A 27,694-nucleotide genomic window follows, 5' to 3' on the forward strand; every position below is an offset into this window, starting at 1 on the left:
GTAATGAGAGTTCTTGTCGTAGAAGTTGTCAATCTGAAAGACCGAAAATCAGGCAACTAAATTAGGAGTTTTCTACAATTAAAAAGCTTCCTTATTTAAATTATTTCCAATATTTTTATCCTAATTTATTTCCCTTTTAGCCGAATATTTAGATTATATATTATTAAGTTACCTAAAATAGATTATACAGAATATTTTGTACCTAAAATAGATTGTAAAATTATTATTTGATGGAATGAAAGCAAAGGAAAAAGGCATGGAGTCTATTCAGTATTCAACATATTTTTCTCAAAACTTTAACATGGTATCAGAGCCAAATTTTTGCCCTAACCACCGATAATTGTTGGAGTACCGTTAAGACCCCCATCCCGCCGGCCTTCTTGCAAGACAGGAAGGGAGGAACTATTTTTTTGCTTTGATTCTCGCTCTTCTGCTCGTCGTCTCATTGTTTCTTCAGATCTCATTCACTTGTCATCGTTGCTTCTGCGGCAACTTCGACTGCTTCTTCCACATCGGCTTCGTTCGCTTCGACTTTGGCTTATTCGTCGCACTCAAAGATTGAAGGCTTCGACACTCCTTCCTAGATCGACGGCTTCTACTTCAACAAACTCTAGATCTTTGGTTTCGGCTCGATGGGTTCTACTTCAACAAACTCTAGATCTTTGGTTTCGGCACTCGCGGCTTTGGCAATCTCAACTTCAACACTCACGGCTTCGGCATCTCGGCTTCAGTGCTTTTGGCTTGAAGATCAAGGAACATATCGTACTCGTCATCGCAAGAAAAATCAATAGCATTTGGATCGTATAACAGGACGCGGATCCTACTTGTCGGCTATGATCGATAGCCTCTAGATCATATAACTGGATCCTATTTGTGGGTTATGATCGGTAGCATTTGGATCAGAACACAGATCCTACTTGTATGTTATGATCGATAGCATCTGGATCGTATAACTTGATCATTTTGTGGGCTATGATCAGTAGCATTTGGATCAGGATGCGGGTCCCACTTTTAGACTATGATTGATAGCATATGAGTCGTGTAAATGGATCTTATTTGTGGACTATGATCGGTAGCAATTGGATTAGTATACGGATCCTACTTGTAAACTATGATCGATAGCATCTGGATCATGTAACTGGATTCTATTTGTGGGCTGTGATTGGTAGCATTTGGATCGTGTAATTGGTAGTGAATCATTCTTGTGGCTATGATTCAAATTTCCGGACGACAATGATAAAAAAATTTCTTATTTTTCTTTGCTCAAATCATGTTATGATTCAGGAGTTGTCTCTGAGGCTTCGACATTCTCGGCTTCGGCACCTTCGGCTTCGGCACTTACGGCTTAAGGATTTTTTTGGTCCCGATAGTGTTATCAGTTTATTGTTGGCAAATTGATATTTCCTGATCAGTCAGTATCAATTTGAGGGGGATGTCAATCTGGAAGACCAGAAATCAGGCAGCTAAATTAGGAGTTTTCTATAATTAGGAGCTTCCTTGTTTAAATTATTTTCAATATCTTTATTCTGATTTATTTCCCTTTTAGCCAAATATTTAGATTAGAAAAATGTATTATTAAGTTGCCTAAAATTGATTATACAGAATATTTTGTACCTAAAAAAGATTGTAAGATTATTATTTAATGGAATGAGAGCAAAGGGAAAAGGCATGGAGTCTATTCAGCATTCAGCCTATTTTTCTCAAAACTTTAACAGAAGTATATTTGGGTGTCATAGTTACAAAGTTGTTATCAATGAAGTATATTCAGGTGCCACCATCTTGAAGAATACTCTCATATATGTTATTTGAAATTATTTGTTCAACAATTTGTAAGACAATGAGTAGATTTAGGTTCATTTCCTTGACATCACCTAAGGTTCATTTTTTAAAAGAGAAAAGTGTCAAAAAGATCCTTGACTATTTGAAGGGGTTATTGTAGTTCCAAAGTTCATAAAAATGTCAATTTAGTTCCCTTACTTTTTAAGTATAGGTTGAAATAGTTCCCAATAGGAACTATTTTAGCCCCCATTAAAAAATTTTGGGGACTAATTTAGAACTTTTATAAACTCTAGAACTAAAATGGTCTCATGTAAATAGTCATGGGGCTATTTTGACACTATGTTCTTTTCTAAAATCAATTGGAGGTCCCATAGGATCTTTAACTTGTATTTTCACATTCAAAATAACTATATGTTTTTAACAAGTGAGATTCGAAGGAGGTATCAATATATAAGAAAAATTGTGAGATTTGAAGGAAACATACAATATATAAGAAAAACTTGCTCAAGACGTGTAAGGGATAGGTAAGGTAATCGTGAAAGTGTAATGAAAGAAAATTTTCAAGCAATAACCTAAAAGCAGAAGCATGAATAGAATAGTTGCACCATTATTCACCCCAAAGCTAAAGCTTCTTTCCTTCCAAAAAAAAATAATAATAATAAAAGCTATAACTTCTTTCACAACAATAAATTTGAGCCATGAAACTCTATCGAGTGAAACAATTGCATTCAAATTTGAATTCCTATCTAGAACTATAGTTGAATACCGTGCTTTCTCATACCAAGCACATGATATCTAAGATGCCAATGCAGTACTAAAATTATTTTATCGCAATGCAGAGATCAATAAAGCATTGAATAGAAATTGATCAAAATGATGCATGAATAATAGGTATAACACCTCGGACAATTCTCAATAAGAACAATTATAATGAAAACTCATAACACAGGCATCAAATAGTTGAAATAAGGATATGTTGATGATGATGCTCATCAACAAAAAATCCATGATTATCAAACGCATGGTGTTCAAATAAAAAACTTGGAATATTATTATTCTTTTTAAATAAACAATTTCACTAGTTAGGTGTTGATTGATTTAGTAACTAAATAATCCTTAACTAATTCAACCAAGTAATCACTTTAAAATTCATTATAGTAGCTTTAATTCATACTTACTAAACTCTCCCTTCAAATCAAATGACCTCACCAAATTTAAACAAACTCCCTAAGATATATCAATCATCTTACTTGCATCGAAATAATTTTTAAGACCTGACAGACCTTTCATGTAAATTCATGCATTAAGCTGTGAACTGCACTCCTGCTCAAACCTTACATAAAAAAGAACCTTCATGCACTAGATATGCTAATTTATAGGATTTACAAGTTCAAATTTACAGTATTTATAACATCTGGATTTACTGAATCCAACTTACATCCAAACAGAGCAAGAAACTTTGCAACTATATATCTGTGTAGCTGTAGATGACAAGTACATCTATTAAAAAAGGCCTTTTTGACGAAAATAAACCAAACTTTATAAAATGAATCCCAAGAAAGAAAGACAAGTAAAAAATGCTCACCCTTGCTTGCACTGATAAGAAAGAAACCATCTGGAGTGATAGGACTGTAGAACAAGTCCACAACTGGGCGTGAGTGTCCATGGCAAACGAGCGGAACCGCCATTTTCTTCCTCTCCATTCCTTCGCTGATCAAATAACGCGACAAACAAACCCTAATTCTAAACACACACTCCCCGATTTTCTTAAAAGTGAAGGATTCAGAGATCGAGAAAACTAAACCAAAAAAGCAAAATCCCTATAGCTCAAGCTCTGACCTTTCGAGCTAAAGATTGAAATTTGAAACCGTAATCGTAAGCCTAAATAAACAAGAAGCGATTCGACGCACAAATCAAACAATAGAATAAGAATTGCGATCCAAAATTAGTTTTTTTTTCTTTGTTTTGAAGATTGGAATATAATCCTAACCACCATCTATCGACCTATGGGAAGAATTTCAAGCTAGTTTTCACAAACTGACGACGCTGAAATTGTATAAACGAAACAGAATACAGGGGCAGTAGAAACTGCGATGGAGAAGCCGAAAGCCCGGCGATGGCAGGCGAGATTTGTCTACTTATAGCAGGGTAAATTTGTAAGAAATTTTTATGGGATATTTATAAATTAACCATCAAAGTTTTTTATATTTAGATAAATTTGAATATTTTAGGGTACTTCATAAATTACATCAAATTTACCAAAATAAGTAAGTAAGTATATTTTATTTTAGAATTATTGAATTTTTTTTTTCAAAATTTTATGGTTAATAATAGATTTTAAATAAATTATTTAATATCATCTGAAGATTAATTCATATATTTAAGAAATACTATTAATATAAAAAAATTTATATTTTAAAAAAAATTTATATTTTTAAAAAAATATTTCAATTATTGACACCAAATTTTAAGTTGTTTTTTTTTTTTTTTAACTTCTTTGAATTCATTTGATTGTTTAATTGTGATTTGATGTGCTACATGACATTCTTTTAATTAGAATTGAATTTGTTACAATATTTAACACCAAATTTCTTACTTTAAATATTTATTTATTTTTATTATAATTTTCGTCTTACACTTGTCTTTAAAATTTTTATTATTGTGTGGAATACTATTTGAGCATATTCATATATTTTATATATAAATCTAATACATATTAAAAATATATATTTTTTTTTTCTATTTAAAAAAAATAAATTAATCTTTTTTAACTCAAAGTTATAATTATATTAGTTACTTTAATTAAGATATAAATTTATTTTTTAGTGAGCAAGCTTTGCATTCTCTTTGCAAGTTGTGAGGTGATTTAACATTAATTTAAAAATTCAACTCAAATTATTTGTGGGTTAATTTATTGCATTATAGTTTGAGCTTGTATAATCTACAAAAGTTTGTACATTTATTTTTTTTTTATCTATGTCATTTTGCATAGTGAAAATATTGTCGTACTTATATTTATACTCGCCCAAATGAGGTTCTAAACAGCTTTTTCAATTTAAGGATTTGATATTTTTTTTTGTAAGCTTGAGATTTTATTGATTTCTACCACTTTGGTTAGTTAGAGTGGATGTAAGTTCGATTTATCAAAAAAAGTAAAAATATTGTACCTGTTATATTTCTTACTTGTACTTTTGGTGCTTTTTTATTTTATTTTCTTATTAAATTTTGATATGTAAGTGTCATTTCATATTCTTATGTATTGACATTAAAATCATATTAATTATTTTTATTAATATTTTTTTAAAACCCAACTCACCTCCCTCATAGAAAGCCATTGTCATCGATCACATAATTATTATCAAAGTCTCAGCTCTTTCTTCTTGTTTAATATATTAGAGTATCTGCATATAAATTATGACATAGGGAGTTCATACTGGTTCATTTCCTAAGGACAATCTACTTACAGGCCATTATTACTCATAAATGTCCTATTTGATTATTGAAAAAATTAAATTATTATTTTCTTAAAAGAATATGACATGCATGTGGCACATGCATACACACTAAAGAAATAAATGAAATTAAAATTTAAAAACTTTTGATGAATAGACTGCAAAGAGAGTTAGATGAAGCAAATGATAAGGCATGCAATACTTTACATTGCACACATCTTTCAGATGATCACATGAAAATTTTTACGTTAAGTAAAAAAATATTTGAGATAAATACTCTCTCCTAATAATTATATTTATGATGAAAGAGTCAACACATCATATTTTGTTGGAAGAATATATAAGAATCAAGATTATTCTATAATTCTATAAAGTTTTTAGGTGTCTTCTTAAAAAATGGGATGTTAAAAAGATTGCAATAATTGAGGCTAAAGCTTTAAAGGTAATTTTCATAGAATAAAATCCTAAAAATGAAAATTTTCATGGAACATATGCCTAAGATTGTAAATTTTTATGGATCATAAACTTAAGCATGTTTTTCATTGAACATAAGCATCATCATGTTAGTTGATTAATAACTCTATCATCTCAAGTTTAATTGTATATATATGAGAAAACATACAAAATTTTCACATGCTAATTAACTCATGTAGGTGTGAATTTTCGATCAAGGGTAAGAAGATGATAGGGAGAGCTATGGTTGGAGGTTTGGGATATAGGAAGTGAAGTGAAGTGTGTATGGTGTTTATATGTGAGTGGATGTTTCTGTCAAGGGAAAAATGAGGGGATATGTAGAGCTAGGTTTAGGGTTTAGGCCATAATGCCATAAGAAATGAGGGAGAGAGGAGAGAAGTCTTAGGTTAAGGTTTTTAGTAGGGTGGTGAGGGAGAGTGAAGGGGAGATTAGGTTAGGGTTTTAGCTAGGATAGTGAGGGAGAGAGAAAAGGATCTTAGGTTAGGATTTTGGGTAGGGTAGTGAAGGAAAAATGAGAGGAAGCTTAGGTTAGGATTTTGGGTAGAATAGTGAGGGAGAGAAGTGAGGAGCTTATGTTAGAGTTTCAAGTAGGGTAGTGATGGAGAGAGATGAGGAAGCTTAGATTAGAGTTTTGGGCAGGGTGCTGAAGAAGAGAGGAGATGAGTTTAGGTTGAAGTTTTGGATAAGGTACTATTGGAGAGCGAGGAGAGGAGGCTTAGGTCATGGTTGTGGATAGGGTATTGAGGGAAAGAATATTAGGTTTTCGGGTAAGATATTGAGGGAGAGCAGACAGAAGCTTAAGTCAGGGTTTCGAGTTGGGTAGTGAGAGAAAGAGGAGAGGAGGATTAGGTTAGAGTTTCTGGTACGGTAGTGAAGGGGAGAGGAGAAGAGGCTTAGGTTAGAGTTTCAAGTAGAGTAGTGAGGGAGAGAGGAGAGGAGGCTTAGGTTACGGTTTCAGGTAAGAGAGAGAGGGGAGTGTGTGTCTTGAGCTAGGGTTTCGAGTAAAAGAGTGAGAGGAAGTGTATGTGTTTTGGGCTAGAGTTTTAGGTAAGAAAGAGAAAGTGGAAGTGTGTGTGTGTGTGTGTGTGTGTGTGTGTGTGTGTGTGTGTGTGTGTGTGTGTGTGTGTGTGTGTGTGTGTGTGTGTGTGTGTGTGTGTGTGTGTGTGTGTGTGTGTGTGTGTGTGTGTGTATGTTGGGCTAGGTTTTTGGGTAAAAGAGAGGGAGTGTGTGGGTGAGTTGATGGTAGGTTTCAGGTAAGAGAGAGAGACGATGAGTGTGAGTGTGTTGGGCTAGGGTTCAAGTAAGAGGCTGAGTGTGAGTGTGAGTGTGTTGGGTTAGTGTTTCAATCAAGAGAGTGAGAGGGTGAATGCAAGTGTGTTGGGTTGGGTTTGTAGTTAAGAGAGAGAGAGAGGGTGAGAGTGTGAGTGTGTGGGGCTAGAGTTTTGGGTAATATAAAGAGAGGGTGAGTGTAAGTGTCTTGTACTAGGGTTTCGGGTAAGAGAGAGAAAGAGGGTGAGTGTGTTGGGATAGGGTTACTAGTAAGAGAGAGGGGAAGCATGTGCATGTTTGAACTAGGGTTTCAACCATGGAAGAAAAGAAAGGAAAAGAGTGGAAAGGGGCTTGATTTAGATGGTGGTAAAGAGAGGAGTGAGTGGGTACAAGAAAGAAAAGAGAGGGAAGGGACCTCTGTTTGGGTAATGGACAAAACGGAGGTAGAAGAGGAGGTTCCCACCATGATTTCACAAACAATATTTCATATAAAACGTATTGAATTAAGCTGGGGAAGAATTTAAATATTGGATAGATTTCCTTGATTTCGTTGCTTGGATGAAGTAAACTCTTTTTTATCTCATCGTTGAGAAAAGTCAAAGAGAGATACGATCCACTTATCAAGCTGAGCTCGAGCCAGTTCACGAGTAAAGTTGGCTTACTTGCACCTCTAAAGTCGTTGAATTTAATTGTATAGAGGCTGACAATATCCCACTATATAGCTTATTAAAAGCTTTCTATTCATCACACTTCCATCTACACACTTTTAAATTTTAATAAACAAACTCAGCTCATTATGAATTGAATTTTAGTTAAAATTTAACACATTCTAAATACTTTTAATGGTCAGCTACCCCAAAAACAAACTATAACAAATTTATTGAGCCAACCCCACCATGATGAGAAGAGAAACTCAATAAAATGAAGATTTTGATTGGCTAACAGACTCGTACGATCAAGTGGAGACATGATTTCAGTGAGACTAACCCAGTTTAACACAATGTATTATGGAAGATATTTGATAGGACTAAAGTCGTTGAATTTAATTGTATAGAGGCTGACAATATCCCACTATATAGCTTATTAAAAGCTTTCTATTCATCACACTTCCATCTACACACTTTTAAATTTTAATAAACAAACTCAGCTCATTATGAATTGAATTTTAGTTAAAATTTAACACATTCTAAATACTTTTAATGGTCAGCTACCCCAAAAACAAACTATAACAAATTTATTGAGCCAACCCCACCATGATGAGAAGAGAAACTCAATAAAATGAAGATTTTGATTGGCTAACAGACTCGTACGATCAAGTGGAGACATGATTTCAGTGAGACTAACCCAGTTTAACACAATGTATTATGGAATGCAATACATGTGGAGTTCTCCCACCATTAAAATGTACAATTCACTTTTTACAACTTTTTTAAACACAAATAAATTTGAGATGATTTGGGTGCTTTTTAAGAAAAAACAATTAAACATGTCTTAACATATCTTACATGCAGTATTTCAAATTAAAATAAAAATAAAAAACAAAATATAAAAATAATCTCAAACAGCCCCCAAACCAAATACTATGCAAGTTGGAGCAACTGATCACACATCATGGATGAAGTTCCTCCAGTTCATCCAAATCCTTGCCACTTAATTCCTACCTATCTACATATCTAAAATTTTCAATTTTTACACATACCACGTTGCCAATGCACAAAAAGATGCATTTCACTTATAAAAAGTTAAAACAGTATAATTTTTTTGTGATATGAATGATTTGAGAGGTATAAATATAAAAAAAAATGAAGTCTAGTTGTTGGATATATAAATACATAGGAATTGGGCAGTATGCATGTAAATGCCCCTAAACAATAAAATCAAATTCGACTACTTCGCAAGAGTGAAGAAAATAACTACAACAATAACACAACTGCCTATTGTTCTCACGACAATAACAACTCTCCACATCAACCGATTCATATACAGCGACATAAACAATTTAACGCGCAGCCAGCGACTGATTATTAAGTTTCACATCACTGAATTCACAGAAGCTTCAGCAGTTTGAGTCTCTCTTCATGCTCTGGATCCATCTTTGGAGGTGTGTAACAGCCATGCAGATCCTCCACAACATACTCCTGAAATGTAAAATATATCAGACTAACATAATGACTGAAGGTTAGGAGTTCGATTGATGAAGGTTAGTTGAATGCCTTGGTAAGCTCCCTCTTTGTTAGGATGTGATAATGCCTCTGCCAGATCCTTTGGATGGCCATTGTTGCAGCAAGGAAACCGTAAGCAATTCCAAGGATGGCGAAGACGATGACGAATATGACTACGAGGGCAAAACAAGCCTCCATAGATGCGGGAAAGCAGTCCAGGATGCCCCAACCGTAGCAGCAGTTGCGGCAGCCAGCCATGCATGGATCATTACTGCCGAAGGATGAACAGTGTAGGATCAGGCCGAAAAATCCGAGCAGCACCAAAAATATAAGCACTCCTGTGAGCATTATGGCGTAAATAAGCGAGCAGAAAATTGTACCCAAGCAGAACTATAAATAAAAAAGAGAGGACATGTTACAATAATCAAAAGTTGCTGTTGATCAGTCTTAACATAATATAATCAATAATGGCATTTTAAATAACCAGAACAGCAAGTCTAAGAAAAAAAGCTTCAGTTTACAATTCACCTGAACTGAGATAAGTTGGGTATTTGTTGGCGCAGTTAGATCACAAGTATTTATACATGCCATAAAAAAAAAGTGATCTAGGAAAGTTACTCGGGGCTGGCGATTCAAATTTAAATTCGCATAAATTATGATATGATTTCTATCAGATGTACTGCAGCGATGAGCTTTTTGCATTAGATGTACTGCAGTGTTTACTTCTAAAAATTTGTAATAGCGGTTTTGATATGATATTAAAGATTACAATGCTATGTGTGAATATATGGAAGTTTAGGTGTGAGATGTAAATAAATAAGAATTGTGTGCTATGTATGTAAATGCCCCTAAAAAAAAGATCGCCCTTGATGCATCCTTAGCTATATACTATACAAGGCGAAGTCACATAGGCCTATTTTTTATAATTCTATATTCGGACCTTAACTTTCAAATGATATGAGGCTCATCATTTAATATAACTCTGTGCAAAACCGTTAAACTTGAAAGGTCAAATCCAGGTTTGAGATTATTGGCTTAAGGATTAAATATATGAAGAGAAAAGAAAAGAAAATTGCAGAATCCAGTTGCATAAGATGTTAGATCGAGCAAGGACAACAGAGCCTTCACTTATTCTTGATGTCTGGAACTGAAGTTACCTAAGCAATAGTAGAAGGGTATTGGATGCTTCGACAAAATGTGATCCCAACCATCAGTAAAAGAGTTCCTGAAGTCTCCATTTCTGTCCAAGAAATATGCAAAACCACCAAGAAAAGCAATTACCTGCAGAACAAGAGATCAAAATAAAAAATAAGAACAAATTATTTCAAAAGTATTGTAGGTACAAACCCCTAATATATAAGAGGGAACATTGGCCTTAGTCAATAAGCATTAAAATGGAAAGAAATAAATTAGAGCAAAAACTTCAAGGAAAATAAAAAAGTACATAAAAATAGCACCAACAATGTACCAAATTAGCAGAGCATAAATTTCAATGTACAAAAAAGGTATTCTCCTCTTTATTTTGCCGTCAAATTTTTAATATATAGAACAAATGAACCAGCATATAAAAATATAGATTTTCTTATGGAACAATAAATTTAAAAAATTATTAGAATTTAGCTCAGTTTATGGAGTATGGAACAATGCAATGAATAAGATAAGGGTGTGTCTCAATGAAAGAGCACCCAGGCTTAGCCATCTTTATTCTTTAGAAAAAGGGAGAATCAAATAAAAGAAAAAACATAACCATTAACTGTCAAAAAATACGTGGTCTTAGTTAGAGACCACTTCCAATTACAGCAACATTGTATGCTAATTTCAAACTGTAATGGAATTCAAACTTCTCAGTTTACTAACAAGAATAGCTAAGCAAAAAGCAACCAGTGAGAGACTCTAAGATTAAAAATAAATAAAACTATGAAATTTTATTTAATTGATTTGAGTACAAGATATGAGTAGAAAATGATTAGATGCCATATATTCTCTCCTTGACCCGATTTATAAGTTTGGATCGAGATTCAATGTCACAAAAATGGCTACATCTAAAACGAAATTGTGCATAGCAAGTAGTAAACATTTTACAATCTTCATTAGTCATATCTTAGCAATCAGTAAAACAATTTGACCAATCAATGTTGTCCTTATAAAGTTGTAATACAAAATTCCAAAAAGTGTTAAAAATTCTTGAGTTGGAGGACTGAACTTCTTCATAAGAATCAAAACATATAGATTTTAGCAAGTTCCTTAGCTCTGTTAAGAGCCATGATCATGAGCAAGTATCAAATGGGAATCATCTTTTATTTGAACTCATTAGCAAGCCAAAATGTGATTAACCAAACCATCTATAGTAATACCATAGCTTTTTTTCTTTAATGATGACAATCACTTTAAAAACGATCCTGGAGATGCTAGTGCTGATAAAGAGGGTAATTGTCATCCGTCAAAGTATAAATCATAAAACTTTGTAAACTTCTTTTAATATGCTTCCAGCAAAAATGTCACTTCTTGATGAATGTCGAGTCGACAACATTTGAAGAATTTTAAATAACTTTCAGATGAATTACTAAATAAATTACAATGACTTGAGTTACCAGAAAAAACATAAAATTATCAAATAAATACAAAGACAATAGAAAATAGTTGAACACAAACTCCAATCATTTTGGTTATTTTCTTTATATGTATCTTCAGACTAGCCATTGCCTTAAATAGGCCTCATCTCACGCCAGAGCTTTCATCTTCCCAAAGGAAACTATCTAAACTAGTCAATTATAATGGATAACTCTCTGAATACATGCCTTGCCACGAAGAGGAAAGTAAAAAATAAGACTAGATTTTTCTCCTAAGATACTAAAGATTTCAACATAAAGCTTGATTTACATAAATTTAAATTGAGAGAGAACATTGGCCAAAATGTTGAATTTTAACTCAAAGTATGGAATGAGTTACTTAGTGTTTGACAATAGAAAGGAAAATCATAACTTGATACTTGGCGATACTCACATACTTAATTCGTTATTGCTCATTGTAAGCTACTTAGTGTTTCTCAATTTAAATTTGAGCTTGTTGTTCTCATTTTAATTTGATTCTCCCTGAAGTTTTTGCTTGGGCTAATTCATTCCTTTTTCTCTTCATTTCTAAATTAGCATCCAAGATTAGGTTTCGCTTTAATGTATTCCATGAACATATTGTAAAGATGTCAACAATATTCCATGCCATGGTCGTGATCATTGTAGAAGGTGCAGTAGTTTGATGGATCCCAAGCATGAGGTTGCATAAATAAAAGAGATGGAAAATAAAAATATTTCATATCATTTATTGCATTTACTTTCATAGGAGTTTAAAAGTCAATGATTTCTTATGTTCAACTCATCACTAATGGTGTTGATACAGTTGATTGTTAAGGCAAATTCTTATTTCAACTGAATCTTAGTTGCCCTGAGATTTGTCTTATGATGATCTTGTCATGAACTCCAAAACTTAACTTTTGAAGTCTCTAAATGGTGTATTCTTTTGCATTTATATGAATGAGGGTTAATTCAAACATTTCAACGACAGTTTTTATTGCTTCAATCCAAGTGCATATCTAAATGGTCCTCTAATACCTCGAGTTAGGATAACCTAAGGCTACCATAGGTTCCAAATATGTAAGACTTAAAATCTAGCTGGGAAAGGGTAAGAATCTCTGTAGAGTTTCATTAGGTTCTTGCTTGATCTTTATAAGAGAGCTTGAGAGTTTTTTAATAGCCTTTGAACACTCGCAAATTATGTAATGAACAGCGCTTGAATTCTACAAAACTTGCTATACTTTCGGGTAAAAGACTTGAAATCAACTCAATGATGGCTCCTTAAATGTTCAAAAGAAAAAATAGTCTACAGAAGGTGGATAACAAAAAGTATGTTGTTGTTAGCTTGATTTGACTCTGTTATATAATTCAAAGTATGGAAATAAAATTTCGTTTTGGTTGCGTTTAGGTATTTTTTGTTTAGATAAATTGTCAGCTCCTACTATGTTCAGCCATTGAAGTGGGATTATTTCAATGATGCATTTTCAGAGAATAAGTTTCATCAATTGTTAGAGTTGAATTTAATGCTTGTAAACTAGAAGATGGTTGACAAATCATAGAGTCCGAGGATTCATCTAAAAATTCTATATGCAAAGTGATTCAAAGAATATGCTCCAACACTTTTTGAATGATTCAAAGGAGTCTTTCCTCCATTTGATTTCACTGCTCTGAAGTAACTTTATTATTTTGTGATTCTTCCGCAATCTCCTCTCCTACATCTAGGCCTTGTTTGAGGAGGCTTTGCCATTTTAGGAAGTCCGAATAAAAGCAAAATATGAAAAAGCGGCTTTTTAAAATTCCGGTCCGTAAGAGAAACTTTGCGTTCGAATGTGAACTTCTTCTTCGACATTTTAACTGTATTTTCAAGACGCGAAAAAACAGAAAATTTATTTTAACCCGTCACCTCATCTCTGCCACCATGAGCGGCGTCATTTGTTGTATGTGCCTCCCCAGACAGCTGAACTCCGACCTCCGAAAGCTCATTGTCAATCTCATTCATTCCCCCTGCCTCCATTTCTTCAGGGCCGGCTTCACTAACCTAACATCCCGTGGATCCCAACAATATTGTACCCTCACCTCTCCAAAACTGACTCAACGGATGTGGGATTCAAAAAACATAATGTGTGTCGCCGGTTCCTGCCACGATCGTTACCTCACCGCCTCCGTCATGTTCCACGACAAAATGAGCACTACAAGGGGTTGACGAAATGATAAACGTTCAGACAAGAACTCATCCTATTTCGTTGTGTGGATCCCCAACAACGTGAAGTCCAGTGTGTGCGACATGTTAGGTAATATGGAGACTCGGTCCACCGCAATTTAATTAGCTTTCTATTTAAGAATCTCACATACCGCTCACCTACCACACCCACCTACCTCTCACCTACCGCTCACCTACCACACCCACCTACCGCTCACCTACCTCTCACCTATCGCTCTTCTAGTTTCTATAAATAACCTCTTATGGTTTGTCATAAAACCAAGCAAAGCTAAGCCAAATAAGATCAAACCAAGTCCTCTAAAAAAGAGAGAGAGGAAGGGAGAGAAGAAAATAAAAATTTTCTTGTAAACGTCGAGACGCTCAACGGTGTAATTCCTCGAAAAAATAAAATCCTCTGCAGCTCCGTGGACGTAGTAAAACTTGCCGAATCACGTAAATCTGTGTCGCTCTGATATTTTTCTACGTGTAATTTTTCTCGTTATATTTTTCATTTTATTGTCATCATTTTTTCACAACAACTGGTATCAGAGCTTTGGTTCGAATCTAAGAAAGAATGATGGGCGAAGACAAAATGATGACATCGGGGATCGAGAAGTTCAATGACACAGATTTTGTTTACTGCAGGATGTATATAGAAGACTACCTCTATGGGAAGAAATTTATTCTTCCATTACTGGGAAAACGACCGGAAAAGATAGACGAGGCGAAATGGAATTTGTTGGATAGACAGGTTCTGGGAGTTATTCAATTAACCATGTCGAGATCGGTTGCCCACAACGTCATCAAGAAGATGACTACTGCAGATCTCATGGTGATTTTATCAGGTATGTATGAAAAACCATCAGTTGTCTTCTGTTGAAATTGATTTTGATGATGAGATACGTGGGCTGATATTGTTGGCTTCATTGTCAAATAACTGGGAAACCATGAGAATGGAAGTTAACAGTTCTGCAGGTAAATCTAAGTTAAAATATGATAATATTCGTGATTTGATTTTGGCTAAGGAGGTGTGCATGAAGAATTCTGACAAGGCCTCGTGTTCAAGCTCGGCGTTGAATGTTGATTCCAGAGAGAGATCTCATGATAGGAACTCAAACATAAGAAAATCAAAATCAAATTCTAGTCAGCAGACAACCTGCTGAAATTTTGGCAAGACTGGCTACATAAAAAAGAACTGCAGGAATCCGAAGAAGAAAGAAAATGATGACGCTAATGTTGTAACTGAAGAAATACAATATGCGCTATTTCTGGCAGTTCACAGTTCTGTTGATGACTGGAAACTTGATTTAGGGGCTTCCTTTCATGCATCTTCCCGCCGGGAGTTATTGCGAAATTATGTTACAGGTAACTTTGAGAAGGTATATCTGACTGATAGAAAAACTCTTCACGTGGTGGGGATGAGAGACGTTGATATTGCACTCCCTAACAAGAACAAATAGGCTTTACAAAAGGTCAGACACGTTAATGAGTTGAAGAAAAACCTCATCTATGTTGGGCAGCTCAATGAGGGTGGTCATTTGGTAGTGTTCTCAGATAGCACATGAAATGTTACCAAATGAGTATTAGTACTAGCTCGGGGTAAGAAAACTGACACACTATATCTTACTACAGATTTACTCAGGCGTGGACACTTGAGTCAGAGGTGCATTATGGGGAAGCAGAAGAAGGTCAATTTCCTGAAAAGTGACAGAGTGCCAAAGGCAGGAAAACCGGACCTTATACAGACAAATGATGGAGAACCACAGGAACTATGAAAAAATCTTGCAAGATGAGAATTCAAGCAAGTGAGAGCTGACCAAGATGAAGGAGATAGATTCCCTATCAGGGAATCAGACTTGGGAGCTGACAAAACTTTCACCAGGAAAGAAAACATTGCACAACAAGTGGGTGTATCGTGTGAAGATTGTGCTTGGTGGCAGTAAGAGGTACAAGACTAGGCTTGTTGAAAAAGGCTTTCAGTAGGGGCAGAATATTACTCATGCATTAGGAGTTGTAAGCAGTACATGAGTAACCCAGGAAAGAGCTTGATGATATAAGATTACGTTGACGGTGATATGTCATCTGAGTGTGTTACTTGTGAGAAGCTGAAATTTTGTTCAACTTCGGTTGGTCTTCTGGCATGAAGACCAAGGCTTTGAGTTATAAAGGTGAATGGTATCATGTTTGAGAAAAAGATCGGTATAGCTAGTAGATGATGCAGCTAGTAAGTAATGCAGTTAGTGTCTCAGTCTCCAAGTGGGAGAATTGTTGGGTAATGTGGAAACCCGGTCTACCACAATTTAATTAACTTTCTAATTAAGAATCTCACCTACCACTCACCTAACTTCCCACCTACCTCACACCTACTACACACCCACCTACCACACCCACCTACCGCTCACCTACCTCTCACTTATCGCTCTCATAGTTTCTATAAATATCCTCTTATGGTTTGTCATAAAGCCAAGCAAAGTCAAGCCAAACAAGGTCAAGCTAAGTCCTCTAAGAGAAAAAGAGAGAAAGAGAGGAAGAGAGAAGAAAATATAAATTTTCTTGTAAACGTCGAGGCGTTCGACAGTGTAATTCCTCGAAGAAATAAAATACTCTGCAGCTCCGTGGACATAGAAAAATTTGCTGAACAATGTAAATCTGTGTCGCTCCAGTGTTTTTTTGCGTGCAATTTTTCTCGTTCCATTTTTTGCTTTATTATCGTCGTTTTTTCAAAACACGACATTCCCCCCAAGGGACTTAACATGGCTACGACCTTCATCGGAAACTCCACCTCCATTAAAGAAAAGTTCAGAAAAGTGAACGAACAGTTCACCTCCATGTTCAAGAGGAAGGCTTTCTTGCACTGATACAGTGGCGAAGGCATGAACGAGATGGAGTTCAAGGAGGTGGAGATCAAGATGAGTAATCTGGTGGCGGAATATCAGCAGTACTAGGATGAGACAGTAAAGGAGGACTACGAGGAGGATAAATTGGTAATATTAACTTACCTAACACGGAAAGTCGGTCCGACGGAGAAGGCCTCATCGTGTTCGGAATTTCACCCATTACAACTTTGTAGTGGAGGCGAAGTTCATCGCGGGAACTCATCCGAATACCATTTTTTTCGTTTCTCTGCTTTCCTTTCACAACAACGAGGCAATACCGCAACCTCAAACAAGCGTCTAGTTGATCCATTGCTTGATTTCTTGCTCTATGCCTCTTCCATGCTTGCTAGAACTTTGAGCATATTAGATCTACATTTGTCCATGATTTCTTGTCGATCCTCACAACACACTTCATCATCTTGATGTGTTTATCTAGAAAATATCAATACCATCAATTTTGATAGGTACCAAGCATCTACCTATGTTGTCTTATTCAATAATCTTAAATCATATACTATCTCAAAAGTCATGTTTCAGAATTCACCTAAAACTGTGTAAGATTTTCTTTACTTCATACATTTTCTACAAATTTAAAAATAAAAATAATATTTGTTGCATCTATACACTATTATTAGAATTTTTCAGTTCAACAAACTCAAAGTCGATGATGAGTATTTTAACATGCTAATAAAAAAATTAAATGAATTACTCCTGTATCTTCTATTCACCACTGCTCCCATTACATTGCTTAAATAGAATGAAAAATTCATAGGTGCTAAATTTATCTCTAGACTAAATCCTTCTTTGCAGTATATGTAATTTCAGTTGATAATTAACTCCACCATCCTTCAATATTACAATTGCAAGCTTTTGAATTTTTGTGTCGCAATATTCTTTAATCCCAACCTCCTACTCAAAACAATCTTTCTAGGTTGTTATTTGAAGTAGTGATCGAGAGAATCATGAATGTGATGGTTCGATTGGTAGTGAATGTGTATGTCATACCAATTCAATGGTCTTCGCTATAGACACAAATTATCCTCTCAAAAATTTTCTAGAAAAAAATAGTCATCTCTCCTTAGCTCAACCTCTACTTCCTCCTAGTGACATCTTCGAACTGGTCTCTCTCTCTCTCTCTTTCTCTATCTCATTTAAGTTAATCATTGCTACAATAATCTCAAACATCTACCTCACCCTTAGTATCTCATTATGTCTCTTCCTCTTGCTCCATCGTTGCTTTCTCTACCGATACATCGTGCATCTTAGATTTTGATTTAATTTTCAAGATGATAAATATTAATTATTTTCATCTCATATCATAACCTCCCTAGAACTGGTTGTCATTCATTCTCCTTTGATCTCTAACAAAGTATCCACAAAATTTTCATCCTCCTTAAACTTAGACAATATTTTATACATACAAAAATTTCTTATAAATTTTTTATTTATATCATCTAACCAAGCCTCACAATTGCTCTATAACTTGTATCCTTTTCACCATGTCCTAAAAAATCTCAACTTGAATAAGATGGTTGGTGTTGGGTTTTGTGTACTTATTATCTTAGTATAGAACACCCAATGTCATATTATCATTTTCCTTATCAAAAACTATCTTCAGGATTACGCCCCTCCTCACCATAATCTAAGCATCGCTCATGCGTCACCCCCTATTTTTAACTTGGATAAGATACCTATGAATTTGGCAAACACCATCACATTTCTTTTCAGGTCTGTCTTCCCAAAATAGTGCACCTTTTAATTTTATCCACTATGATATTTTGGGACAATATCCTGGGCCTACTCATCAAAGTTTTCATTATTTTATCTCCTTCATTAATGACCACATAAGAGGACATGAGAATATTAAAGCATTACCCTAAAAACTCATGTATTCAAACTATTCTACCAAAAAAAAGCATAATTTTCTATACAAATTAAAACATTTTGTACTGATAATGCTCTTGAATTTATGTAGCCTTCTGTTTGATCTTTTTGTATTATGAATGAATTATACATCAATTATCATGTCAATAACAAATGAGATAGTTAAATATAATTTTCACTTTTTTTTTGGTGTCACTCACATCTTAACATTTTAAATGCGTATTTTGGAGAGATGCAATTCTTGCATATGTTAATTAAGTTTTTGTTACAATTATATGCAGAGGCACTCCATTCTCCATCTTCATCCATATAAAACTCATTTTCATCATCTCCTTGCATCTTTGATTTTGTATATTCTATCTATTCTCTTCCACCCAAGTTGTGACTAACTCTCACATTGCAACGTTCTTTGCATCTTTTTCATTTTATTTTCATACTAAAAAGGTTATCATGTTATAAAAATTCTACAAGAAGACTATATTTCTATTGATGCTGCCTTTCATGAAAGGTCTTATTTTGCTCCCAATTCATCTCTTATCAATAAACTTAATACCTCTATCCTAGCGCCAAACTTCCATCTCCTTCCTTACAAGTTTATAATATACTTGTTGGCTTCATCAAGCACCTCTCTTCGTCAAGTCTGCTACAACTGAGCAATCAACCACCACTAAGCACACTCTAATCCATATGTTTCAACTGCTCTCTACAAAGATAAATGCCAACACACTAATCATCCATTATACTCATTCATATAATTTAATATTCCTTCCCCTTCTTCTTGATAATTTGCATTATTTTTATTTTTGTCTCCATTCACATGACACGCCAAGAGGCTTTCCTGAACTCTATAAATAACGAAATGAGTGCTCTTCTTAGCCAACACACCTATGATTTTTGTTATGTCCCCTCAAATAGTTGAGTCTATTGACCAACACAAGGCAGATTTGGTGGCTAAAAGACGTTACTAGATCCATGGCAATGATTACTACATGATTTTTTCCCCTTTGTATTCCTCCCTATTGTAATTATACAAGGTTACCTTATACTCCAGATGCTTGACAATAATACTTTCCTTCATAGAGATCATATCAAAGTTGTTCTTCATAGAGATCTTGTCAAAGTTGTTTAAATGAAATAAACTCTGGTATATGTTGCTAAAAAGAAAGAACAAAGTATGTAATCTTAGAAAAAGTTATATATGGATTAAAATACAGTAGTCATGCTTGGCTCGGAAAACTCTACAAGTTTCTGGCTAATGCTGGGAAATAAAGTACTACTACCAAACACTATTTTATTCAACATTCATCTAGAGACATTGTTATTTTTACCTTGTATGTTAATAAAATTTTATGTGCTAAATATGATGTTTAGAAATTATTGAAAAAAAACAAAGTTTACGTAAGACATTTGTCATTAAGAAATAGAAGCGTCCAAAAAACTTTATTGGTATCAATTTTGCATATGGTAAGGAAGGTAACTCTTTCTCTTAAATAAAATATGCTAGAGATCTTTAAGAAAACAAACCTTCTTGGATGCAAATATATGGATGCAAATATACTAACTCTCCCATAAAAAATCTACAATCACTTGAGAATGATGACAATGCTTCTCATTCTCATTATCAACATTTAATTGCTATTTTAGTCAATCACTCAACCTAATATATTTTTCATTGTTGGTGTGGCCAGCCAGTCCATACAAAAATCAAAGAAAAAACACAAGGATGTTTTCCTAAGAAGTGAAGTATATCAAGAATTCTCCAAAAAAATGGTTTAGTTGACTAAAAATATAATCATTTAAAGATTGAAGCTTTTTCTATTTAAATTATGCTCTATTTTTTCTGGATAAAAAATCCACTACAAATATTTTGTGTTTGTGGTAAGAAAATCTCGCGCCCTAGAAAAATAAGACTATTTAGCAAGATCAAACGTTGAAATGCAATATAGGTCTATAGCTCATTCTACCTGCAAAATGATCCCGATTAAGATTTGAGTATAAAAATTTGACTTTCTGGTTATAAATATATGATCTTTAATTTTGATAATCACAAACTTATTTACATAAGAAGCAAAAACCTATCGTCCATGATGAACAAAATACTTGCAAGTGGATTGTCAATTCATTACAGATGCAGTGAGGAATCCACATATCTTTAGCGAAAAACAACTGAGTGATATCTTTATCCAAACTCGGGGACTCCATAATTTTCCAATCTTTACAACAAACTTGAACTCATTGATGGATATGTTCCAGTTGAAGAGAAGTGCTATCAAAAAGTGCTAGCTTGAAAAGTGTTAATGTAGAAAGCAAGAGATTAAAAAAATATGTTCTATTATTTTTTACATACTTCTAACTAAAGACATTCTTTGCCTCGTTTCTTTAGATTTCACATGTATGCTGGCAAGTAAGCAACTGTATTCAGTCAACAAGAAGTTATTCTTTCCCTCTCTAACGGAATTCAGACAATGCCCAAATAATGATTAATCATTTTTAGAAAAACATGAATTCAACTCAAGCAGTTAGGATCAAACTAGAAAACAAAAATTGCGCCAAAGTATTTCAAAAGCATTTCCTTACAGTTTGAACAGCCAGAAAAACAAGGAAAACATCTCTGGCTACAAAGATGCGAAATTTCATTTTCCGCCAAGAATTATCCTCCAACAACTCAACTCGAAGATGAAACTGAGCCTTGCATGTTGTACAATGAGAGAAAGCAAACCCTTCCTGTAAATCATATTCAGTTTTACAAAAGATTAGTTGAGCTGTCCAACTTTTCTCGTATAAATAGACTATTTAATTGAATGTTACGCAAGCAGATATTCTATGAGAGCATTAGAATGATAATTGCAAATAGTCACCTGAAACCAACAACAAGGTACTAAAGAGCAATCTTGATAGAAAACATATTCTATAAATAATGCTTTTTTTTAGCTCATATTTAAGTGAGAAAATAACATCAAAACTTTTAAGTGGTTTTTAAGAAGATCTGTGGTGTTCAAAATTTATGTTATTTCTAATGACATCCTAAATGATGGATTTAGGAAAACTTCAGCATTTCTGAAAGCATTTGTCAATCTTCAAGCAGCCAAAGGAGACATAAAAGATGTTTATATTATAAAAAGACTGACAATACGAATCGCTGCAAGAAGATATGGAGTATTCAGCCATGAAATGCACAGATAACTGAAAGGAGGCCTTATTCATATGGAGCCATTCAAAGAATTTAGCTTGCAGTCTCTTTATCCAACAAGGCATAAATGTAAAAATGGTACATGGATATTAACATGCATATACAAAATTACACAACAGCCACCATGCTATTTAGCTTTGTTGTGAAAAATGACGTCAATAAAGCGAAAAACTGGATTGAGAAATTCACAAAACAGAATACAGCAAAAACACAAATTTTACGTGGTTTGGTAAATTGCCTCCGTCCACGGAGTTGCAGAGGATTTTATTAGCTTGAGGATTACACCCGTCGATTATCTCGACGATTACAATAAAAGATCTCTCTCTCCTCCCTTCTCTCTCTGCCTGCAAGCCGCACGGAGAAAGAAACACTTGCGATTTCTTTCTTCCCTTAGGCAGAGCACTGACCAACACAAGAAGCCATAGCATGTGATTCCTTTCCCTGTAAAACCAACGCTTGAGAGAGATTACAAGGGGAGCTGTAGTATGCTTATTTATTAATTTCATCATGTCATTAGACCCATTAAAAAATTAATTAAATAATTAATGAAGTCCATTAATTATTTCCTCTTATCTTCTGCAGCAAATCATAGATGGCGGGATACATGCAAGGAAAGCTGTAGAAATTCTAGGGAAGGAATTAAGAGCAATTAATTTAACAATTATTTTTTAGTATCAAATCCAATTTACTAATTTGAACAGTGGATCGATTTCCATATTCACAACAAATCTCCCACTTGGAGACTGGTGCACTGGTTGCACGCCCTTTTTCTTAATCGTGATATTCTCCACCTCTGCAACTTAAAGCCCCGGTCTTCAAGCTAGAAGATCAATTGAAGCTGCGCACAACTTCAGTTTCTCAAGAGTAACACCCTTAGTAGACATATTAGTGTCAACATAGTTTTGTACCTTCAAGCTCTTTCTTGGGTTACTCATGTATCTGTTTACAACTCCCACTGCATGGACAATATCATGCCTTCTAAAAGTCGTTTTCAATAAGTCCAGTCTTGTATCTCTTATTGTCATCAATCTTCACCAGGTATATTCACTTGTTGTGCAATGTCTTCTTCCCTGATGAATGTTATGTCAACTCCCAAGTCTAATTTCGTGTCACGGAATTTGTCTCCTCCTTCATAGCCAACTCTCACTTGCTCAAATTTTCATCTTGCAAGATTTTTTCATACTCTGACTCATGTGACCAAGGCTGCAATGTCACAGATCTGTCGTGCTCTCTACAACTGTAGTGAGAAAAGTATTGAGTAAACCTATAGTCATATATAATGTGTTAGTTTACTTACCCCGAGCCAATATTAATGCTCCTTTGGTAACATTCCGGGTGTTATCTGAAAACACTACTGAATGACCACCCTAGTTGAGCTGCCCAATAAAAATGAGGTTTTTCTTCAACTTAAGAATGTTTCTGACCTTTTACAAAGTCCATTTACTCTTGTTAGGGAGTGCAATGTCAACGTCTCTCATCCCCACCACTTTCAGAGCTTTTCCATCAGCCAAATATATATTCCCAAAGTCACCTGCGACATAATTTCGCATTAAATCTTGATGGGAAGATGTATGGAAGGAAGCCTCTGAATCCAGTATCCAATCATCAACAGAACTGTGAACTGTCAGTAGTAGTGCATCTTGTACTTCTTCAGTTACAACATTAGCGCTATCATTCTCTTTCTTGAGATTCCTGCAGTTGAGATTCCTGCAGTTCCTTTTTCCTGCAGTTCCTTTTATGTAGTCAGTTTCGCCACAATTCCAGCAGGTTGTTTGTTGACAATGCTTTGATTTTGATCTTCTCTGTTTGAGTTCATGTCCTGTGATCTCTCTTTAGAATCAACATTCAGTGTCAAACTCGAACCCGAGATTTTGCCAGGCATTTTCCTACACACCTCCCCATCCAAAATCAAATCACGAATATCATCATATTTCAGTTTATATTTACTTGCAGAACTGCTAACTGACATTCTCATGGCTTCCTAGCTATTTGACAACGAAGACAACAATATCAGCGCACGTATCTCTTCGTCAAAATCAATTTCAATAGACGACAATTGATTTGTGATGATATTGAAATCATTCAGAAGTTGAGCAACAGACACACATTCCGTCATCTTCAAGTTGAATAATTTTTTCATCAAGTGCATCTTGTTATTTGTCGATAGCTTGTCGATAGGATAGCTTTTCATACATACCTGATAAAGCCGTCATGAGAATTGCAGTAATCATCTCCTTGATGACATTGTGGGCAACCCATCTTGACAGGATTAATCGTATAACTCCCAAAACTTGTCGATCCAACAAGATTTTATTCCACCTCATCCATCTTTTCTGGCTTCTTTCCCAGTAACGACAGGTGAAATTTCTTCACATAAAGGTAGTACTCTATTTACATCATCCAATAGCCAAAATCTGTGCCATTAAACTTCTCGATCCTTAATGTCATCACTTCATTTCCAATAATTATTCTTCCTCAAATTCGAACCAAGACTTTAATACCAGTTGTTGTGAAAAATGACGGCAATAAAGCGAAAAACTGGATCGAGAAATTCACAAAACAGAAAACACAGCGAAACACACAAATTTTACGTGGTTCGACAAATTGACTACGTCCACGGAGTTGCAGATGATTTTATTAGCTTGAGGATTACACCTGTAAATCACCTCGACGATTACAAGAAAAGATATCTCTCTCCTCCCTTCTCTCTCTGCCTGCAAGCCTCACGGAGGAAGAAACACATGCAATTTCTTTCTTCCCTTGGGCAGAGCACCGAACCAACACAAGAAGCCGTAGCATGCGATTCTTTTCCCTATAAAACCAACACCCGAGAGAGATTACAAGGGGAGTTGTAACGTGTCTATTTATTAATTTCATCATGTTATTAGACCCATTAAAGAATTAATCAAATAATTAATGAAGCCCATTAATTATTTCTTTTCTCTTCTGCAGCAAATCATAGATGGTGGGATTCATGCTAGGAAAGCTGTATAAAATCAAGGGAATGAATTAAAAGCAATTAATTTCAAGTATAAAATCCAATTTGCTACCAAACATGAGAAACTGTCAATTTAAACAGTGAACCAGTTTTCATATTCATAACAAGCTTTGCGAAGGTTAAACCAATGCCATGATTTTCAAAGGACAAAAAAGAACTTCCATCCTTCCAATGACTTAAAAATTAATCTAAGAGAAAACTGTAAACCATTTATCTTGCATATGGAAGAAAGCCGTTAGTTATCCTAAAGAAATAAAATGTTAGATTTTGCATAAAATATATAACAATAGAATATCTCCATTTAGTTAAAAATCATCGATGCATGTCCTAAACATACAAATTTATAATGTTGGCTCTACTTCATGGACATAAAATATATATTCGCGCACAAGCAATTGAGCTTCGAACAACATAATCAGAATGGAGCTGTATGAGATAAAATAAACTTGCCTTTACTGCACGCCAATGATCAAGACAAGAACGATGAACAAATTGCTGGGTACCTTTGCACATACAAGGGGAAATCAGTTCTTCATCTGCAACAAAAGGGAATTTAGCCAATACCCAAATAGTAATTATCATCTGTAACAAGAAAAGATGTGCACTATAGTAACTAATGAAAAAAAGGACTAAAATAACATCATGGTAGCAGCACATGATAAATGAGAAGGGCAGTTGCCAATTGCTTAATTATCTCATTTTTTTCAAACTTCAATTATTTTGCTATTCCAGGAAAATAGGAATACTAGTTTGCAATCACTATTTTGGCATTGTAGTGTACAACAAGATTCAAATGAAACTTTGTTTCTCCAAATGCATTACATCACCTTGGAATGCTTGTAATTTGAGGAGAAAGCAGGTAAATAAAAGTAATATATTTTAAGTGCAACTCTTCTATGGTTTGAAAATCATTTCCAACACACCTGCAGAGCAAATTGCACAAATTTTAAGAGTAACGATGACTTGATTTTACAAAGTATAGCATAGCAGCAACACATACTATAAAATGAAGCCTTATTATTTCTTCAAATTTATATCTTTCATAAAAAAATTAGGTGAAACCCAACTAGATTTGATGCAAGAAAAGATCAAAGATTGTATAGTTGAACTTCAGGTTATTAACTACAGAAATAGCTATACCAGACTCCACTCTGGCATAGCTATACCAGACTCCACTCTGGCATTGAATTATTTGTTAACAACAAGAAAATAAGAACCCTTTTGCATGTAGACAGCAAAAATGGTTAAAAATTTAACAATAATTTACTCAAAAAACCATAACTTCTGCATTCAGTAGGACCTCTTATGTGTCAGCTATATGCAAAGCCCCCTCTTCTGAACAATGGAAGGATTTGAATGATGAATCATTTATGCTCCTATTTCAGCGAAGTATGATAATGTTTTTCTATAAATTTTGGTACGAAATAACATCACAATTAATAGTACAGATATAGACCAAGTAGCTTTATAAGCATGTTTCTTATGATCATGAATCTATGGAGGTGGTGCACTTGCAGTGTAGTTAATGTAAAGAAGAATTGATGTGATGCCAATTTGATGAAGAAGAACTCAATGTTGATTATTTTCCTTTTCTATCTATTAAATGATGCTGAAGTCACTGCTTGATTGGAAAGGATTCGAGATGAGGAAGAATTGGAAGTTGTCCAATTAAGAAACTCTAGTAAAGGAATATGTCTAAATTGCCCATTAAGAAACTGTATTTAAGGAATACGTCTATTTAAGATTGATTTAAGAAACTTTCTTTCACTTTTTTAAATCTCAACTACTCTCATGAAAACTGAGATTAGTTGGGTTTTAAAATTTTTAATGCTTCCACCCAAATCTGAACTAATCGTTTCCACTACATGTTCTATTTGTTTTCCATAGATGTTTTACTGTTATCAAGTTGACATCTATACCCACCATGCACGTCCGGATGTTAAGATCATAATATGAATAAACTAAAATCAACCAACATTTCAAAATCAAGATTAAAAAAAAATGCATGACTAGTCTTTTCATCTGATTTCAAAAGTAAAAAAACTTGTCTTATCCATGCCTCAATCATGGTGCATCAACAATAGCATAGCTGATGTACATCATGTCATAACTCAGTGAGTTTGCATATAGCATAAGGTTCACATTAAGACAAGATAACAACAAAAGAATACATTGCACATCATGCCCCAACATATGTACGTTGTATTTAGTAGAGTATTTCTCACTGCATCATCAAACTTGATGTCATCACTTTTCCAAAATAAACTTTGGTGGTTTAGCGGCACTCCTTCCTAAAAATAGATGCAGACAAAATCATAAAGCGTCATGATCTTCTAGCAAGGCTGTGAGTCACAATGGCGAATATATTCTTCAATTGTTTGGGAGAGATAAGTTCAAAAACCATCTTGGCTATTGGAACATTGTTGAGGAATTCAAATGAAGAGAAACTAGGGGAGGCCACAGATCCTGAGGAGAACCTCAGTGACTTCCTAGTCTATCCTATGGTTTGGCTCCAATTTTAGGAAGAAAATATTAAAGTGTTTTATCCTGCCAATTTTATTTAATTAGGACTTATATTTGCGTGACAGGGTCACTCAAATTGCCTAGAAGATATGAGGGTTTACGTCGTATCGGACGACAACCTTGAAACCTAGAACGAGTTTAGGGCTTAAATCGTACGGCAGAGCTATACGAATGCCTAAAGAAAAGGGTGGAGGATTTATGTTGCGCTAGGCAAACAACCCCGAAAACCTATGGATTGTTGTTTAATTTCTAGGAAAAAGAAAAGGTTTTGCTGGGAAAGACATGTTCTGTTGTTGAAGATGGTCGTGCTGCCCACCGCG

At 34.6% G+C, this 27,694-nt stretch overlaps 2 protein-coding genes across 2 annotated transcripts in view; both read right to left on the reverse strand.

Annotated features, from left to right (window-relative positions):
• The window catches only part of LOC110019221 (serine-threonine kinase receptor-associated protein-like), a 96,330-nt gene extending 92,454 nt beyond the window's left edge, over positions 1-3,876 (reverse strand). The window contains exon 1 of the mRNA XM_020716804.1: positions 3,365-3,876. Within this exon, the coding sequence (XP_020572463.1) occupies positions 3,365-3,482 (118 nt within the window). The 5' untranslated portion in view covers positions 3,483-3,876. The remainder of the gene's footprint in view (positions 1-3,364) is intronic.
• A 4,912-nt stretch (positions 3,877-8,788) lies between these two features.
• The window catches only part of LOC110019248, a gene marked incomplete at its 3' end in the record, with an annotated part of 43,998 nt that continues 25,092 nt past the window's right edge, over positions 8,789-27,694 (reverse strand). The window contains 5 exon segments of the mRNA XM_020716845.1: positions 8,789-9,112; positions 9,188-9,474; positions 10,294-10,417; positions 21,241-21,387; positions 25,302-25,387. Coding sequence (XP_020572504.1) covers positions 9,020-9,112; positions 9,188-9,474; positions 10,294-10,417; positions 21,241-21,387; positions 25,302-25,387 — 737 coding nt within the window.

The sequence above is a fragment of the Phalaenopsis equestris genome, unplaced genomic scaffold (genome assembly GCF_001263595.1).
Source record: "Phalaenopsis equestris unplaced genomic scaffold, ASM126359v1 Scaffold000054, whole genome shotgun sequence".
NCBI classification, from domain to species: domain Eukaryota; kingdom Viridiplantae; phylum Streptophyta; class Magnoliopsida; order Asparagales; family Orchidaceae; genus Phalaenopsis; species Phalaenopsis equestris.